We start from the raw sequence: 19494 nt of genomic DNA on the forward strand, positions 1-19494 counted from the left end.
TAAAGATGCAATTATTAATTTTAATTTATTGCTTTTGTGCGCCCCATTTTATTATTCTTTTAATTAGTCTGCTTTTGTTGTTTTAAATTCGACATCAGTTTTGTGTCTCTGTGTTCAGTTTTTTTATTGTGAAGTGCTTTCTGAATTCTTCAGAGTGCTATAAACTGAATCATCATTGATTACCTCCATGAGGCTTAATGGGGATGATGGTTTACAGATGCACTGGTGATGAAATATTGAATTAGTGCACATATGGATGCTATAAATAGTCAAAGGATAATGGTTTTGTATGAGGATGGCTGCTCAGCTAGAGGACTTACATGCAGGATGTTGTTGTGCAGTTCTTTTTTATTGCCATGTCTTAATAGTGGTGCAGCACAAAGAGGATTTTAGGATTTTATATGCAAATACTTGATCAAATGTTGATATGTGGCTAACTGTGTGTGTGGAAACAAGACAATTTCACAATGATCAAGTTTTACACAAAGGAACCACCATGCTTAAGGCTAACATTGTTAGCCTGTGTTTTTTGTTTAAATCAATCGTTTGTCCGTCTCTTGTCTGTGCGTCTCATCTCCAAGCCCGCTGGTTCCTACCAAAAACATAAAGTTTCATTTTGAAAGAAAATAGCCAACATAATTTCCCAAAGCAGCTGGTCACCGTAGTGTTTATCAAACAGGAGGATGTTTGTTTGTTGGGGACTATTTTCAGTGGCATATTCATACATTTTTTCTATTATTAATGATTGAGCTCTATGGCACAGAGGAAAAATAAATACACATAATACCTGTTAATAGGTACATTTATTGTTGGTTTGAATTTTTTGTTTTTGTTTATTTATTTGAAATGAAGAAAATGAATATCACTAGACATAGTCATCGTAGTCGTGAATTTTTGTTTTTATAATTTTTATTCTTTATTTTTTGTAGGTGAAGAAAATAGTAGGATATCACCAGACATAGTCATGGTAGTTTTGAATTTGAATTTCTATTTTTATTTCTTTTTTACATGAAGAAAACAGTAAATCATGATAGTAGGACCGAGCTGGAAATGTGCCACAGACTCAGTCTCTCTCTGTCTCTGTCTACACACACAGTGAAAGCCACATATCACCGTTTCCATCTGGTGCCTGGACACCTCCCGTGTCCCTGTGTCCCCTCTCCTAACCTCCCTCTCATCTGTCCTCCTCTGTCTCTTTTTAGCAGTGATAACACGTATTTAGCATACAGGTTTTAGGATTTCTTCATATGTCAAATTGAAACCAGGTTGTCGACATTTTAATTTATTTTTAATATAATTTTTATTTTATTCTATTTTTTATGTATTGATTTATTTACATTGTGTACAGCTAAGCACAATTTTAGTTAAAGTTGTACACAGACAGGTTTAAGATTTGTGCATTTTAGAGTCTTTTCTGTCACCTGGTTGTGTGGCTGTGCAGCAACAATAACTCCTCTGCGTTGTTATACCGTCTCCTCTCTGGCTTTTTTCTTATATTCTGTCTTCCACTGTGTGTAAACTCTGTAAACTGGGTTGTTGACAGCTGGGATCATAGCACATAAAAAGTTGGGCAGGCCACTGGGACGTACAGTTTCCAGTCTCTTTTCCCCAAAAGAGAGGAGACGCATCTCTGCATCTGCATGTTGAAGATCCACAGCAGCAGATTTTATTAGATTTGTTGAGTTTTCACACTGTAGCTTTTTAATTATTTACTGCTCTGCACTCTTTATCTTCATCAGAACTTATATGTTCACATGCACACACACACACACACACATCATCCCAACAGGGGACTGTCAGGATTCACTGTATATATATATATATATATATACATGCTATAGGCTATATATACCAGACCAACTGCAATTATCAATCTGTCAGTGTAAAAAGTAAACCCAGAGGAAAATAGTAAGTATTTTAGTATTTGCCTGCTCCAGCACAGACATGTCCAACAGCCCACTCCAGCACGCAGACATGTCCAACAGCCCGCTCCAGCACGCAGACATGTCCAACAGCCCGCTCCAGCACGGACATGTCCGATAGCCCGCTCCAGCACACAGAAATGTGCGACAGCCCGCCCCAGTGTGGACATGTACGATAGCTCATGCTAGCGCATGGACATGTCCGGCAGATGGCTCCAGTGCGCGGACATGTGCGATAGCCCGCTCCAAGGCGGACATGTCCAATAGCCCGCTCCAGTGCAGTGAAATGTGCAACAGCCCGCCCCAGCGTGGACATGTCCGATACCTTACTCCAGCGCGCAGACATGTCCAACAGCCCACTCCAGGGCACGGACATTTACCCTGTTGTGGACTATTAAGAACATGTGTGAATGGGTCGTTCAAACACCTCCAACCAGCATGGACAGCTCTGAGTATGGGTATTAACACACACACACACATTTAGGTCCCCTCTTGGCAAATATTGACAAATTTCACCAGAGGCTTTAAGACATGATTTAAGGATAATTTAGAGCATCACCAAGTTGGGACCTAAAGAAATGTCCCCTGTTGGGTTTTAAGTCCCCTGTTGGTGAATGTGTAACGACATGGAGTTCCACTGTTATATAGACTCGCGAGAGTATATACACACACACACACACACACACACACACACACACACGTTTCTGTTGCTTGTTGTGTATTTATATCTCTGTGCATCGTTTTGGGAATTCATCATGACTTCTCCTACATGTGTAGGAAGCTCTGTTTGATGTTCACTACCGATCACATTAATGATGAATGAACTGCAGACTTGAGACTTGAACACAAGTCAGACTTACGTCAAAATTATGAAGACTTTTCTGACTTGTTTGAGACTCGACTCCTTTGAAGACTTGACCATGAGATCTGACCTGAAAATTTTCCAATTTTAGTATCTCTTCACTTACATTTTGGACTTGTGTCGATTGACTTCAGACTTGATTTGAATCGCCCCAAAACTTTGAAGCTGCTCTGCTGACAGACTCAAGACTCATTTAACCTGTTTCAACTGACTTGAAAATTTGGTTGTGTTTTCTGAAATGTTGTGTTTTGACCCTCAGAGCCACTGAACAAAGTACATTAGACTTGATTTGACTTTTCAAATGACTTGAACTTGTCAAAAAAGACCTTAAAACAACTCAGCTCAGACCTCGTAAAATAAACTCTTGTTAAAATATGTTGTTTAACAGTATCTTCATTTCCTTTTTGTCACTTTTTAAAAAACAAGGTGTGTCTTCCCTTTTTTTATTTCTATGTCAGGCATCATCCACCAGATGAAGGGCGAGTATGAGGCAGCCCTGAAGCTTCACAAAGCCCACCTGTCCTTCGCCCAGGAGCTCAGTGATTACGCTGCCCAGGGGAGGGCCTACGGAAACATGGGTAACGCTTATCACGCGCTCGGCATCTACGACCAAGCCGTCCGCTACCACCGACAAGAGCTGCAGATCTCCCTGGAGGTGAGTCCCCGGCTGCTTCCTGCAGAAGCAACATGTCGACGCTCATGCGGAGAACAGAAGTGTGAACTGTGTCTGTGTTTCAGGTGAATGATCGTCCGTCGCAGGCCTCCACTCATGGTAACCTGGCTGTGGCCTATCAGGCGCTGGGCGCTCACGACCGAGCTCTGCAGCACTACCTTCACCACCTGACCATCGCACGAGAGCTCCAGGACACGCAGAGCGAAGCCAGAGCGCTAGGCAAGCTTTCCCAAACTTTGCCATGCCAAAGACCCCCAAATTGCATTAGCCTCTGGCAGAGACCCCCTGCTGCAATTTCTTTAAGCACATGTACATTATAATGGCAAATATCAAAAATCAAACATTAATATATTTTCGTTATTTTATCAATAACCGTAGTATTAACAGTCAGCATATTTTCTTTTAGATTTTTTCTCTTTTGTTCGGCCTTTTTATTCATTACATTCAGTATTTTAAACATTCTGTCATTTCTGTCTTAACAACATTCAACAGTAATATTAACAGTAATCATATTTAGAAGTATTTTTCTCTTTTGTTATTCATTCATTACTTTTAAGCGTGTCTTTCTTCTGTTATAAACAGTCCTTGTCATTTCTGCCTCAAAAATTAAAAGATTGGCATCAAAGGACACAGATTTTGATATGCAGTGATTAATAATAATAACTTTATTTATATAGCACCTTTAAAAACAGAGTTTATGAAGTGCCTTGGTAGACAGAGCAAATCAAAAATAAGAGGGGTTACTTGCAGAAGAACATAATGATATGAGCCAACAATAATACCAACTAAGGACAGACATAAGAGAGAAGAATTACAGAGCAAAAATAACAACAAGTCATACCAATAAGAGTGAATAGAAATAAACACGATCGGGGCAGAATAAAGAATAAATTAAAAAGATAAAATAAAATACAAACTAAAATAGATGAATTAAGACTGACTGCACTGAGGACAGAAGAGGAGTGGGAATCTGGATTGATTAAAATAAACGTTTTCTTGATTTGCAGCAAACTTGGGGAACTTCCACAGCTGGAGAGGTGAGTACGCTCAGGCGCTGCCGTACTACCAGCAGTACCTGGCTCTGGCTCCGAGTCTGCAGGACCTGGAGGGAGAGGGGAAGGTCTGCCACAACCTCGGCTACGCCCACTACTGCCTCGGACAGTACCGAGACGCCGTCAGGTCAGACAATAAACTCATTTTACAAAACACCAAAAAAAAAATACAACAGAGCATCAAATAAGTGAAAATAAAATACAGATTATCTAATTATTTATAATGTTTAAAAGTAAAAAGTAATATTGCAGATGTAATTTAAATTGTTTGTAAACATAAGTAAAGTACTATAACAAATGGATGTGCATGTAAATTTATATTCTTATGTGTTGCTTGTTGTGTTAATGAAATGTTTACTTCATGTTTTTCTAGTTTGTATTATCTTTTTTTGTCTTGATTTGCACTTTTCATCATCGTCCCAGGTATTATGAGCAGGACCTGGCTCTGGCGAAGGACCTCCAGGACAAACTCGCCCAGGCCAAAGCGTACTGTAATCTGGGTCTGGCCCACAAAGCACTGGGGGAGCACAAGAAAGCCGAGGAGTGTCAGAGATACCTGCTTTCTCTGGCACAAGCTCTGGATAACACGCAGGTCGCCTCCTGCTGCCGCCGCCGAGTTCACTAACTGCATGGTCCTTTACTCGGGGAGTGGTGGTTAATCGTGTGCTCGTGTTTGTCGGCAGGCGGTGTTCAGGGCCTTTGGGAACCTGGGCGATGTGTGTGTGTGTCGGGGTGATCTTCCGGGAGCCGTGAGGTTCTACCAGCAGCAGTTAAGTCTGGCTCAGAAGGTCAACGACCAGAAGATGGAGGCCGACGCCTACTCTGCACTCGGCTCGGTTCACAGGTAGTAAAGTCGACAGAGATTTTTACACTGTGAGCTCCTGCACGTACTGTTCATTTGCAATTACTGTCTAATTTCTGCACTTTATGTTGTATTTAGGTTTTATCCTTTGTTTGAATTTGCACAGTTTTGTGTTTATCTGCTCATGTTGGGTTTACTTGTCTTCTTTTTATTTACTATAAATATTTAATTGTTGTTGGATGGAGCCTGAGACTTAAAGGTTAAGTTTGGTATTTTTCAACTTGGACCCTATTTTCTTGTGTTTTTGTGTCAAAGTGACTTATGGAACAACAATTTTTTAAACTTGTCCAACAGTGAGAGAGAGCACTGCAACCGTTTTTCCACAAAACAGGCTGCAATGTAGTCACTCAGGGCGACCAAGTACCGCCAATTTACGTCCACTTAAAGTGCTTGTTTTCGCCGCTGACAGGCTCAGATTGTAATTTTCAGTGTCTGAAAACATTATGGAAAGGATTCTTACAGAGATGTTAATCAAGGTTGTCACTGTGTTGTCTATTTCTCACCTAAAATGTTTTCAGAAACATCTTTTAGTTTTACTGTAATATGAGATCCAGCCAGCCACAATTGTGTCAAATGGTCGAGGTTGCATTACGTCACCCACCATGATGCATCATGGTACGTGTAGGTTTTTTTTTTTTTTTGAGCAAATACAAGTCATTTTTTGAGTTTTCTCTAGTCACGTAGCAACAGATTTAAAAAGTATTTGCTTCTTTCTCCTGCAGAGACAGACCAGTTTATTGTAAGGTCCCTCTTTATATCAGTGAAATGCTTCTTTAACTAAAAAGTCTGTCTCTGTAGGGATCTTTTCTACAATGTTGTCAGACACTTAAAGCAATCTGAGCCTGTCAGTTGCAAAAAAAAACATACAATAAAACTGCTTGCCCTGAGTGGTTACATTGCAGCCTGTTTCATGCCTGTTGGCTGCAGCCCTTTCTCTCAGTGCTGGACCAATTTCAAAAATAGTTGTTCCCATTAGTCACCTAGACACAAAAACAAGGAAAAATAGTGTCGAGGATAGAAAGTACCAAACTTACCCTTTAAGATTTTATTATTTTATAACAATTACTGCATCTCTGTAATTGATGTGCAAATGATGAACAGACTTTTTCTCTAATAGGTTGCTCCGTCAGTTGGATACAGCCTTGTCCTTCCACAGCCAGGAACTGACCGTCCGAAAGGATCTGGGTGATCAGCAGGGGGAGTGCCGCGCCCTCGGCCACCTAGCAGCGGTGCACATGGCCCTGGGAGACTACGCTACGACCTTCCAGTGTTACGAGGCCCAGCTGGGCCTGGCGCAGGGACTCAGGGATGCCCGTCTGGAGGCCCAGGTCCACGGGAACATGGGCATCACCAAAATGAACATGGGGGTGTTTGAGGAGGCGATCGGCTATTTTGAGCAGCAGCTGGCCATGCTGCAGCAGCTGAGTGGGACTGAGAGCATGCTGGACAGAGGCAGGGCCTACGGGAACCTGGCAGACTGCTACGACGCTCTGGGAGACTACGAGGAGGCCATTCAGTACTACGAGAAGTACCTGACGGTGGCTCAGAGTCTCAACCATGTCCAGGACCAGGAGAAAGCCTACAGAGGACTCGGCCATGCGCACAGGTAAGCAAAACAAAAGAAGTACACCTAATACACTTACAGCTGATTTTGAGCCTTTTGTAGTCATTTTGAGTCTCTTTGTAGTTGCTTTATGTCTCCTTTAAGCCATTTTGTGTCTCTATGAGGTTGATTTGACCCTTTCATGGCAGTTGTGTCTGTTTGCAGCTGTTTTGCATCTCTTTCTGTTGTTTTTTGTGAGTCATTTGTAGTTGCTTTATGTCTCTTTGTAGTCATTTTGTGTTTCTTTGTAGTTATTTTGAGTCTCTTTACAGTGGCTTTGCATCTCTTCGTATGTGTGTTGTGTCTCTTTGTGGTTGTTTTGCCCTTTCTTGTAGCCTTTGTGAGTCTCTTTTTGCTGATTTGCAGCTGTTTTCTATGTCTTTGTTGTAGTTTTTGTCAGGCCAGGGGACGCCTGACAGTTGGGTTCCTGGGCCTGTGCCTAGTAGGTCTTAAGTAATCCATTCACAAATTTTTGTTCAAATTAAATAAATTAGATAAAGCATAGCTGTTTTCCTCTTTTTCCAGTCTTTTATGTCAAGTTAAAATATCCAGCCACCATTTCTGTAGCTTCATTTTTATTATACAGGCGTGAAAGTGGTTTCGATCTTTTTGTCTAACTCTTGGAAAGAAAGCAAATAAGAGTCAAACTAATTTAATTTGTATTTTTAATTCTCCTCTGCATTTCTTTTGAGACTGTACCCAGTCTGTCTTGAGTTGGAGGAAGCGCATGATTTACATAAATTACAGCTTTTTGAAATTAATGCTGAACATGGAAACTGGATTATACACTCCGTTACAGGCTAAAATAAAACAAACAAGGAGGACATGCCATGTGAGCAAATCTGCATCATGCATTTCTTAATTTAGTCCATCAAAGGTGTCTTGATGCTGTAACTGTACCTGCAGCCAAAGACTTTAGTTTCCGTTTGTATTAATATTTATGTCATGTATATATTTATTTTCCGTTCTCTCCCATTAGTTTGGATATGCCTTTCTAATACAGAGCAGCATTTATGCAAGAAAACTGAGATTTTCTTGCCTCGAGCGTACACATTTTAAATTAAAGTCATGATAAAAATGAAAATAATCATAATTTAATAACAGTAACAAGCAGCAGTGGTGGTGGGAGCTCCCTCGGTTCTTCTCAGAGAGTGTATCCACATAAGAAACCGTACGAGTAATGTTCACTGACAGAAGAGGAACGAGGCTTAACGATGGGTTTCCTTTATCCATCTGTTTCTGCTCTCTGGGGCGTGAATGAGATGGAAATGAGGAGAACAGAGTCACTGATTTATCTCAATGAACACAGCCTTTGTAGATCTTCTTTTCCTTTTTCTCTGAGGATCCTGAACTGTTTTTACAACCAGAATCTAAATTATTAACTTCTTTGCTTTAATGTTTGTTTTCATAAATTGGCCATTTGGGTCTCTTTGGAAAAAAAGAGGTCTGTCGTCGCGGAAAATCCAGAAGGATGTATTTTTTTATGCCTTAATGCTGACGACAGCTGTGGCCTGAGGCATTATGTTTTCGTATGTTTTGCCTGAACTAAAGTCTGTCCCTCCGTTTGTCCCTCTGTCCCATTCTTGTAAATGCAAAATCTTAAGAATGCCTTGGGGGAAATCCTAGAAATTTGGCACAAACAACTTTTTGGACTCATCGATGAACTGATTTGATTTTGATGGTCAAAGGTAAAGGTCATTGTGACCTTTGGCACAAATATCCAGTTAGACTCAACAAAGAACTGATCATAATTTGGTGGTCAAAGGTCACCGTGGTCCTACAAAACATGTTTTGGCCATAACTCAAGAATACACTAATTATAACAAAAAAATGATGACGAAATGATAAAATGATGACATTTTATATCCAAAATGTCAAAAGTCAGCTATGAAATCACCAACTGCCATCGCTACGTATGAGTCTAGACAGACATGGATGTAAACTGTAACTGCAGCTTTAGAGGTTCGTAAGACATACAACCACGAGGCGGTAATTCTCGTTAAAAACTACAAGTACACTGCTTTTTAAGAAATAGATGATCACTTGTTTTCTTTTCCCTTTGCTCTCTTTAGGTCAATGGGGAGTCTCCAGCAGGCGTTGGTGTGCTTCGAGAAGCGGCTTGTGGTCGCCCATGAGCTGGGCGGTGAGGGTGGAGGTAAGGCTCAGGCGTACGGGGAGCTGGGCACCTTACACAGCCAGCTGGGCAACTACGAGCAGTCCCTGTCCTGCCTGGAACATCAGCTGAACATTGCACGCACGGCGGGGGTAAGGCTTTACCTGCAAAACAGTTCTTGTTTCAGCTACCGTTTTCTCTCTTCTTGCCCTGTTGAATGTGACAAACGATTGTTCTTCTTTTTTTGTAATGAAAAAGTACATTATGCAAAGAAAATCTTATTAAATCCTGCTTTAACTGTCAGGATAAATCCCTGGAAGCAGAGGCAAGCGATGCACTTGGAGGCGTTTATCAGCTGATGGCAGACAACGAGACGGCGCTTCAGGTTTGTGCAGATTTGTAATACACCAGTGTTTCCTAAACATAATTTAACTCTTTGAAACCTCAGCAGATTGGCTTTATTTCTTGCAAAAACATGGGGAAAAGTTTCAAGTTACATTTAACAAGAAAATTACAAACAAATTGTTGCTGCAAAACAGCCAACGACAGGAAAGTTAGCACCATCAATTTACGTCCACTAAAAGTTGACTGACGGGCTCAGATTGTTATTTTTGGTGTATATGGAAATAATCCCTCCACAGATAAACCTTTTTGTTCAGAGTCCATTTAAACAAACAGCAATGACAATATATAGAGGCAGCATATTTTTACGTGTAACTGGGTGTATTAGGGATTTATTTCAGCCACGCCACGTTTTCGTGGTTGTCGCCATTATGCTCTTACATCAAATACGGTCCAAAGTTACGCTTTAACTAACCCCTCTGTCCTGCTGCAGTGGCACCAGCGCGCTCTGGAGATCGCAGAGCAGACGGGCTGTGTGAGGAGTCAGGGCCGAGCCTACGGAAACCTCGGGCTGACCTACGAAGCTCTCGGGAAGTTCGAGCGTGCCGTGGTCTTCCAGGAGCAGCACCTGAGTGTGGCGGCTCAGACCAACGACCTGATAGCTAAAACTCTGGCCTACGGGAGCCTGGGGAGGACACACCATGCACTGCAAAACTATGCACAGGCTGTGATGTACCTGCAGGAAGGTAAGAAACAAACTGCTTACCAGCAGATATTAAAACAACAAATAACATTTTGTTTTCATCTGGTCAAAATAATAAGCATTGAGAGATCGTGACAAGAGTCTGATGTTAAATTAAAACTTGGTTTCGGTGTTTTTGTACAAAATAAGTTAGCCATGGCTAAATAAGCAATCAAGTAAGTAAAAGGAATATCTTTATGCATTTTTTATTAAAAGGCATCTCAGCTGATATGCTTAATTTGCCCACTTCAAGCCAGTGAGATGAGCACAGGGAAAAAACAGAAATCAGAAATCTGTGAAGTGAAATAACCAAAACTTTTCCTCGGCTTCAAGTCTAACATCCTGAAAGTTGACTTCTTTGGTTCTCCAGTGTTTTTAGCAAAGCAGATGATTTGAAAACACCAAAAATCCAACTTCTAAACAGTCAAAACAAGAACATGTTGAATTTGGCCATTAGAACAATATGAACCCTGCTGGTGCATTTTACGCGCTTTTCATTCTTCAATTTTTGATAATTGTGTGTGTGTTCATGCATGTGGCATACATTTTATCCAGATTGTGTATTTTTGTTTGATCTTTGAATTTGCAGCTCAGCTCCTACAAAAAGTCTAAAATACGCTGTGGAAACTAAATAGTTACATTCAGACTGTTAAGGTCGAAAAATGCTCCATTGAAACCCATTCAAACTGACATTTTTGATCCCACAGCCATCAGAGCAGAAAAACATGACTTGTATTATTTCTGGGTGTCATTCTGGGCTTTTGACTCATTTGTACTATTTTCCACCTGATTACGTCTTTTATTTATTTTATTTATTTATTTATTTATTTTAATTAAACCATATTTGGCATATGGAGAAAACACATACTACTTCCACTAGGTGCACTGTCACAATAAAAAAAAAATTAAAATTCTGAAAAATTAATTAATATTTGATATTTATGATTAGGACTGATGTTGGTTAAAAAATGAACTTGTTGAATGAAAAATAATATTAATGTGTAATATTTTTTAAAGCTTGATCTTGTCTGTGATATTAAAGCCTAAAGGTTAATGACATATCATGTAACAGTAACAGTGTCATATGACCACATGAAGACAATGAACTGATAAATACGACACATCCTCAGCACTACGAACATCACGCCGTTATATAACGGACTTCACTCCCACCTGAATCGTGATGCTGCATCTGTCTGATGCATCTTTTGATTCCGGCGTCTCCTCCGCGTTCAAAAGCGGCCCGTCTCTGACACGCATCAGCACACTCCGGAGTTAGTCACAGTGTTTTTTACCTTCCCCCTGCAGCCACACACACTCTCAGCACACACTTTGATGTGCGTCTGTGTGTGTGCGTCTTATTTAAAGTCGGAGCTGTTTAGGCCGGAGAACATTTGTGAGTTGTGTTTCTGAAAGCATGAAAAGTATTCATGAGTCTGACAGGCTAATAGAGGATCAGCGTTGGGGTGTTTACCCTGCGGAGAGGTTTCCTTCAGACGGCTCGCTGTCAATAATCCTGTTTGATTTAACTTCTCTTCGAAGTACGCTTCTCTCTGAAACACTCACATCGCTCTAGTTTGCATCCATATCAAAAATAACCCTATTTAACCCTTTGAAACCTGAGCAAATTGGCTTGATTTCTTTCAAAACATGGGAAGAAGGTCAATGATCAGTCACAATAAATGATCAAAGAAAACTGCAAAATATATATATTTAAAAGTAGCCTAATGAAAACAGACAAAAAGAAGTTATCAGTATCGGTTGGAATAATCATTATCGTGCGTCACTGCGTGGAGGTGTAAAAGGTGTTTGAATGCAGAAAAGTGATATTACTCCAGTTTTCAAAGGGTTAACTCTCTTTTATACACTGAAGCACGTACAAACGAAAGCTGAGACAAAGTAAAATTATGTAACGGGTGTTTGTGTTGATTGATGAACTCGTGCGGGCTTCATCGGGCCTGTAGGACGCGGTCACGGCTCGTCACCGCACTCACGGATCCTCCTGGTTTTAATTGATCATTAACTCCGAGTTGAGGTGAGGACAGAGCCGCGGAAACCTTCTCATGCGCGCCTCCAATTAACCTCCTCCAACCGATGGGAGAGGAACTCAGATCCAGAACATCACAGGGCCAGACAGACCGAGAGAGACAGGCAGAGACTCGCAAATCAAAACTCCATGTTTGATGGGATTCGGCTCAATCTGAGAGCCTAATGAGAACTAATTACAAGCCGCCACGACCGCGTGTGCACAGCAGGGAGGAGAAACATATCTGAGACAAACTGAGGAGCGCAGAGACAAGAGGAGATCTTTGAATCGGAGTCAGCGGGATGAGAAAGATCAGGGCAGAGGGAGACAAAAGGGAACAATGAGAGAGGGAGAATGGCAAATGTGAGCGCCCTGGGCTCAGCTCACTTCAGTGCGCCAACAGTTGTCATGAGCGTCAAAGCGCCGCCGCTGTCAGAGGGATGATTTTCTGATGTCGGAGCGAGCGTCTCATCTTTCCTTCTTCTCCTCTTCCTCTCCTCTTCCTCTCCTCAGGTCTGCGTCTGGCGGAGCAGTTAGGGCGGAGAGAAGATGAAGCGAAGATACGCCACCGCCTCGGCCTGTCTCTGTGGGCCGGAGGAAACCTGGAGGAGGCTCAGCACCAGGTGTGTGTGTGTGTGTGTGTGTGTGTGTGTGTGTGTGTGTGTGTGAACTCCATCCAAGTTGCATATTTCCTGTATCCAGAGGTGAGATGCTGAAAAAAGCATGGTTAAGTTTAGGCTCTCTCTCCCCCTTTTATGCTTAAGCTGTCCTGTCAATAAAGGCAAAAACCTGAAAAAATCATCTTAAAAAAATAAAGATTTTTTTGGACCAGCTTCAGTTATGTTTTCACATCATTTTTGATGGTTTAACTGGGCCCACCGGCTCGTGACGGACACTCTAGCTGGTTTATCCGTTGAACTTCCTGTAAAAGAGAGACAGCAAGCTCAATTTGCGGCAGCGGCACCTAACTGTGGCACCTCGTGTGGCACCCCCAGATGCCGCCGACGTGCCGGGAGGTGCCGGGAGGTGCCAGTGCGTGTGCCGCGGTTTGGCGGAGGTGCCGGGAGGTGCCAGTGCGTGTACCGCGGTTTGGCGGTTTTTAATATAGCCTACTCACAAAACTAATATATTACAAGGTGACAAAATTATCTGCAGCAGCGGAAAAATCCGCCGAAAAGGGGACACGAGGATGATATCACCTACCTCTCATGTCTCTCTCTCCGCACCTCGTGGCACCTCCTGGCAAGCAGTGGCACAAGCACTGGCACCTCCCGGCACCTCCTGGCACCTCCTGGCACCTCCTGGCACGTCTCAGCAACCAGTGGCATCTGCTGCGACTGCTAGCGGCACCTAGCTGCGGCATCTGGGGCTGCCATACGAGGTGCCACAGTTAGGTGCCGCTGCCGCAAATTGAGCCAGCCCCTGCTGCACAAAAATTGAAACCAAATCCACGAAATGAACCAAATGAAAAGCAAAAAGCATAAATCAGTTCAGTCTTCGGTCACGTGTCACGTACAGCTTGATAGGCTGGTTACAAAAAACGCTGGTCAACCAGTTTAATTAAGAAGTACTCAGACCGAAGTAAAGAAAGTCAAAGTAAAGTAAAGTTTAGGGCGACCCACACCAACGATAAAAAGGATGACCACAACAGTAACGACGTGAGCGTTCATGAAATCACTCTTAAGTATTTCCAACACTATAGATATTAGTATACTACGCTATATTTGCCAGTCTTGTCGTTGTAGTTGTGGTGTGGACTCTTCCAACCAAGTATATTATAGTACTTTTAAAGCCAACATGAGTCTGTGTTTGGCTTTTCTCTCTAGTTGTTAGATTTATTAGTAACCTTTTTACAACTTTACACCACTGGTGTTTTATGTCATTTATTCATGTCGTTTTATTTTGAACTCCATGCAGCTCAGGTGTGCAGGCTCACAGACTGTGTTGAACCTTATAAATGTTTATGTGCTTTAAGTGATATTTATTTCTATTGTACCTCGATCTCAGAGAGACTCTTTCAGATGTTCGGTAAAGTTATGGTTTACTGGATAGACTGATTGAGTTCCCAGTTTGATGGAGAGAAGAGCATCCTGATTCCTGATGTTTCTGTACTGCCCCCTGGTGGTAAATAATGTTACAACACTCTCTTTCAGGTTTGAAATATCAGCTTTAAAATAATGTTTGTTTACACTTGACATATATGTATATTTAGCTCTTCATGCAACTGTTTTTTTTTGCAGTTTTATGTGTTTAAGTATCACTGTGATGTTTGTGTGTTTCAGTTGTACAGAGCGTCCGTGTTATTCGAGACGATTCGGCACGAGACGCAGCACAGCACCGATTACAAGCTCACCCTGTTTGACCTGCAGACCAGCTCGTACCAGGCTCTCCAGAGAGTCCTCGTCAGCCTCGGTGAATGAACAAACCGTCTCTCCTCTTGTTGTCAGTGTGAATCACTTTGTCTGGGCGGCGTTCTCACCTCTCCTTCACACTCTGTCTCTCTGTGCGCCTGTTAGCGACGCACAAATTCACAAATTCTCACCTGAAGTCTGAGTGATAATCCAGACCTTCTGCTCCTCTGTTCCTCATGATTTATCTCCCGTGTTGTGACTCAGGGCGGCACGATGAGGCTCTGGCCATAGCAGAGAGAGGGCGAACGCGTGCCTTCGCTGACCTTCTGGTGGAACGCCAGAAAGGGAGCCAGCAGGCGGCGAGCGCTGACCCTTACATCCCGGTGACGGTGGAGCACATCCTGGAGACGGTCAACGGTCAGAGGGCCATGGTCCTCTACTACTCTTTGGCCGGAGGCTTCCTGTACAGCTGGCTGATATCTCCAGGGACAGGTACACACACACACACACACACACACACACACACAAATACTAAAAAAAACCCAATAATTTTAGGAAAAACACCTATTTTTTAAAAAAAAGTGCTGCCTGGCTTTTTTATTTAGTAAAAAGGGAAAAACTTGAATTTTCTCGGGGAAATATCAAATTTACACCTCCTTTTAACTCTTTGAAATCCCGGATGGACGTCACTTTTTTTGTGCTGCTTTCAGACACTTTTCACATTTATTTGAATCTTTCAACCCCGAGCAAGTTCGTGTGATTTCTTTCAAAAATATGGGGAAAAAGTCAGTGAGCAACATGGTAAGAAATGCTAGTGGATTTAGAAATTTTTTTTTTTAAATCGAAGGAGAAATGTCTAAAAAAATATATTTAAAATGATCATAGTTCTATATTTAAAATTGTGATACAGAATTATTATATATCATATATAAAAATATTTAAGCACTCTTTCATGTAATTTTCTTGTTTTACATGTTTGACATAAATCAAATAAAATCAAAATAAATAAAAAAAACTATCCTTTTAATCTTGACATGATTTTGGATTTCTCCAACCATTGATGTTTATATTTAAAACATTTATTGCTTTGGATTTTTTTTCAAAACTTTCTCTCTCTAGCCCTCTCTGTTTAGACCTTTTTTGCAAAGTTTCGGTTAATTTTCTTGTACTTGGATCATTTCTTCTTCTGTCGCTCATCACCTTCTTTCCATATTTTTCAATATTTATTTATTTATTAAATAAATAAATAGATAAAGTTAATTTCCCCAGGTTTTAAAGGGTTGACTAAACAATCATATTTACCATCTTTGCTAAGAGACACTTTTGTATGAAAGGAATTAATTAAGGAATTAGTCCCATATAGACGCCTGTCCCAAATATGAGCCTGATGAGGTCAATTATTCAAGCAAATAATAGCCTGGACTATTAGCTGGAGTTTTACGGTACTCTGAATTAGGACTTCTTCCGAAAAACACATTTTTCAAATAAGAAATATACCTTACAAAAAGCATTAAGGGAATAAACCTTTTTCTATCACTTTTTTTCAGACCTCAAGGGAGCTCTGTATTTGTAGCCTGGACACTTTTATATTTGGGATCTGCAACAAACTGCAGCTTCAAAAATCCACTCGCTGCTCTGGCTTTGGACTTTTAGCCTTGTAAATAATTAATATACATCCCAAAATCTGCCCTGCATGCCGAGTTTGTATGCAGACTGTGTCTGACAGAGCTGCACCAGCAGCGTTAAAGTGGAGTTATTTTGCAGTTACAAACTGTGTATTTCACTCTAACTGCAGGCAAATTAACACATTAAATACACTGAATACACACCACGGCGTACACTAATTCACTCGTGTTTTTACAGGTATTGTCAAGTTTAACGAGGTGTATCTCGGAGAGGCCGGAGTGGAGGAGTTCCAGGATGGTGGAGGTGGACGTGGGAGCCCGCAGAGTGGAGGAGGAGGAGCAGGAGCAGGAGGAGGTCCTCTGTCTCTGGAGCAGTACATCAGCAACGCTAGAGAGGCTCTGGGAGTGGACAGCCATTACAGCAGGTTTTTACTGTTTCTTTTAACGTTTTTTACGTTTCTAGGTTGTCCGCCTGTTTGTTGTGTTATTGTGAATGCAATATCTCAAGAATGCCTTGAGGGATATACTTAAAAAATTGGCACAAACATCCACTTAGCCTCAACAGTGAACTGTTAAGGTTTCGGTAGTCGTGGTTCAAGGTCATGGTGTTCTTGTCTGTCTTATTCTTGTGAGTGTGATATCTTAAGAATTTCTTATAATTTGGCACAAACATCCACTCAAAGATAAACTGATAAGATTTTGGTGGTCATAGGCAGAAGACAAAGCTCACTGTGATCTCATTTCTATAAATTTGGCACAAACGTTCATCCGAGCTCAGCATTGAACTGATTTGATTTTGGCGTTCAAAGGTCACCGTGACCTAATTTCTTCAATTTTGGCACAAACGTTCATCTGAGCTCAGCACTGAACTGCTTTGATTTTGGTGTTCAAATGTCACTGTGACCTTGTGTCTGTCTCATTCTCATGAACATAATTTCTCAAGAAGGCCTTGAGTGAGTTTCCTCAAATTTGGCACAAATGTCCAATTGAACTTACCAATGAACTGTGTTAGAATTCAGTTGTCAAAAGTCAGTTCTAGGTTGTCTGTTTAATCTTGTGAACACAATATCTCAAAAATACCTGAAGGGAAATTCTTAAATTTGGCACAAACATCCACTTTGGCTCAATAATGAACTGATATTATTTTAGTGGTAAAAAGTTAAGGTCACTGTGAACTTGCATCTGTCCCATTCTCATGAATGAGATATGTCCCGAATACCTTGAGGAAATGTTTTGTAATTGGACACAAACATCTTTTTTGGGACAAGGATGACCTGATTAGAAATTGGTGGTCAAATGTCAAGGTCGCTGTGATGTCTCTTCTTGTTAACACAATATCTCAAGAACACCTTGAGGAAGTTTCCTCAAATTTGGCACAAACATGCTCTTGGACTCAACAAAGACTAATTAATTGCAATTACAATTTGGTTATTAGTATTTTTCTCAAGAAAAGGATCTGGATACTTCTCCACCACTGTCTATAAGCAAACGTTAACATGCATACGCTCTAAATTTAGATGGAAAACACGATAAACATCAAACCTGTCAAATATCAGCATGTTAGCTTCATCGTAGTCAGCGTGTGGAGCCTCACAGAGCTGCCTGTGTGGCTGCAGACGTCGTGTTACTGCCCGTCGTCACTCATTAAAACACGGAGGGAGGAGAGTGAGCTAAAGAAGATGGAGGAGCCACATGCTGCATGTCATCTGTCTTCCTTCCCTCCCGCTCTCCGCTGCCATATTTCCTTACACTCAATTATCCCGCCCGCAACTTCAGGCCTCGGCTGGCACCGCTGGACGACTTTGTAAATCACTACCATGTGTCGTGTCAGCAAATGCGTCTCAACTTTCTGTGGAAACCACTGCAGTGGGGTGTTCTGTAGCCGGCAGCCATTCACTGTGTCTGTCGCCTGTGTGTGTGTGTGCGTGTGTGTGTGTGTGTGTGTGTGTGTGTGTGTGTGTGTGTGTGTGTGTGTGTGTGTGTGCGTGTGTTCGTTTATGTGTGCCGATTATGAATCCCGCTCATCCACAGCGTGAAAAGTATTTGCGCATATGCAGCATTAAAATGTTTTCCAACCCACCAGTGGAGCTTTACTGCCCTCCAGCATGTGCAAACTGCTACTTTAACACAAATCAAATCTCCCCGAGCTGTGAGAAGTGCAGCCAGAGGATCCCATAAAAAGTAATGGCGTCTGCTAATGGCAGATTCTCAGAGCCATCAGTCCAGAACATAAAGGCGGTGATTAATCGCCGCAAAAAAACTTGCATCATTCCCATCTCTCTGCACGTTAACTAGCTTTCGACATGCTGTTTTATCCTCAAATATATTTATTTTCTGATATTTAAAGTGACATTTTTGGTCTTTTAAAGAAAAAAAAGCTATTTTTTCTTTTTGCAAATAAAAGTTTGATTCAAGTGATTAAATGCACTCATCCGCTCAGCTTTTGTGCATTTACTTAATGTTAAAGTTTTCCACTGTGATTAAATCTGCAGTGTGAAACTTTTGTCTCCCCCTTCTGGCAGTGAGAGTAATTACACAAACACTGTTCAAACGTGTGCCTGCAGGTGAGCTGGCTGCAACTCTCTGCCTCCAAGAGCGCTCCCTTCAAGTCTTTTTTTGACTTTAATCTCTTCTGTGAATGCTTTTTTTTTATCTGGATCATCCCCTCCTGAAATTTTTCTTGGACGATTTTCTGCTGTAGCTTCCATCATATTCCCAAATAAATTATGAGAAAATACAATACAATGTTTTGTTGCCAGATTTTCTTGATTAAAAGCACCATTGTTTGCTGAGTTACTGGTGATATTGCAGTACTAAGACAGTGTTTCTGCCCGTGTTTCTGCGCTCGCAGAGTGTGCTCGAGCAGTGAGACGGAGAGTGAAGCTGGAGATCTGTTGGAGCAGCAGTTTGAGGAGCTGAACAACAAACTGACCTCAGCCACCGACCCCACAGGCTACCTCCGCATGGTGTCCAGGAACAACCTCTTTAACAGGTCGGGCTTTGGTTTTTAGGTTTGATTCAGTTATAGATCGTGGCCCGACACTATGGACAACAATGTCAGTCAATCTGTCAGTTTTATTTTATTTTTACACAACGTATCAATATGCTTTAGATCTTATTTGTATTCTCTTTTTTCCTATTTATATACTTTTATTTACATAATTGTATCCGTTTTCTACTTTTTTATTTCATTTCTACTTTTTAAAAAATTTATTTATAAATATCTCTGTGTGCATGTTTATATGCATATATATGATTTTGTGGTATTTTTTGTATGATTTATACTGTATATTTTTGTCTAATTTTTCAAACTTTTTTTCA

The 19494-nt window shown here is 41.3% G+C and overlaps 1 protein-coding gene across 2 annotated transcripts in view; it reads left to right on the forward strand.

Moving 5' to 3' along the window:
- ttc28 (tetratricopeptide repeat domain 28) overlaps positions 1-19494 on the forward strand; it is a 124099-nt gene that overhangs the window by 92527 nt on the left and 12078 nt on the right. For both annotated transcript variants that reach the window (XM_042509420.2, XM_088070674.1), the window contains exons 9-22: positions 3243-3439; positions 3523-3676; positions 4465-4636; positions 4933-5101; positions 5193-5353; positions 6489-6977; positions 9047-9239; positions 9392-9472; positions 9923-10175; positions 12711-12820; positions 14480-14609; positions 14813-15040; positions 16412-16598; positions 19025-19165. In XM_042509420.2, the coding sequence (XP_042365354.2) occupies positions 3243-3439; positions 3523-3676; positions 4465-4636; positions 4933-5101; positions 5193-5353; positions 6489-6977; positions 9047-9239; positions 9392-9472; positions 9923-10175; positions 12711-12820; positions 14480-14609; positions 14813-15040; positions 16412-16598; positions 19025-19165 (2665 nt within the window). The remainder of the gene's footprint in view (positions 1-3242; positions 3440-3522; positions 3677-4464; positions 4637-4932; positions 5102-5192; positions 5354-6488; positions 6978-9046; positions 9240-9391; positions 9473-9922; positions 10176-12710; positions 12821-14479; positions 14610-14812; positions 15041-16411; positions 16599-19024; positions 19166-19494) is intronic.

Source organism: Plectropomus leopardus, chromosome 20 (assembly GCF_026936395.1).
Source record: "Plectropomus leopardus strain MGB_pleo_1.0 chromosome 20, ASM2693639v1, whole genome shotgun sequence".
Taxonomy (NCBI): Eukaryota; Metazoa; Chordata; class Actinopteri; order Perciformes; family Serranidae; genus Plectropomus; species Plectropomus leopardus.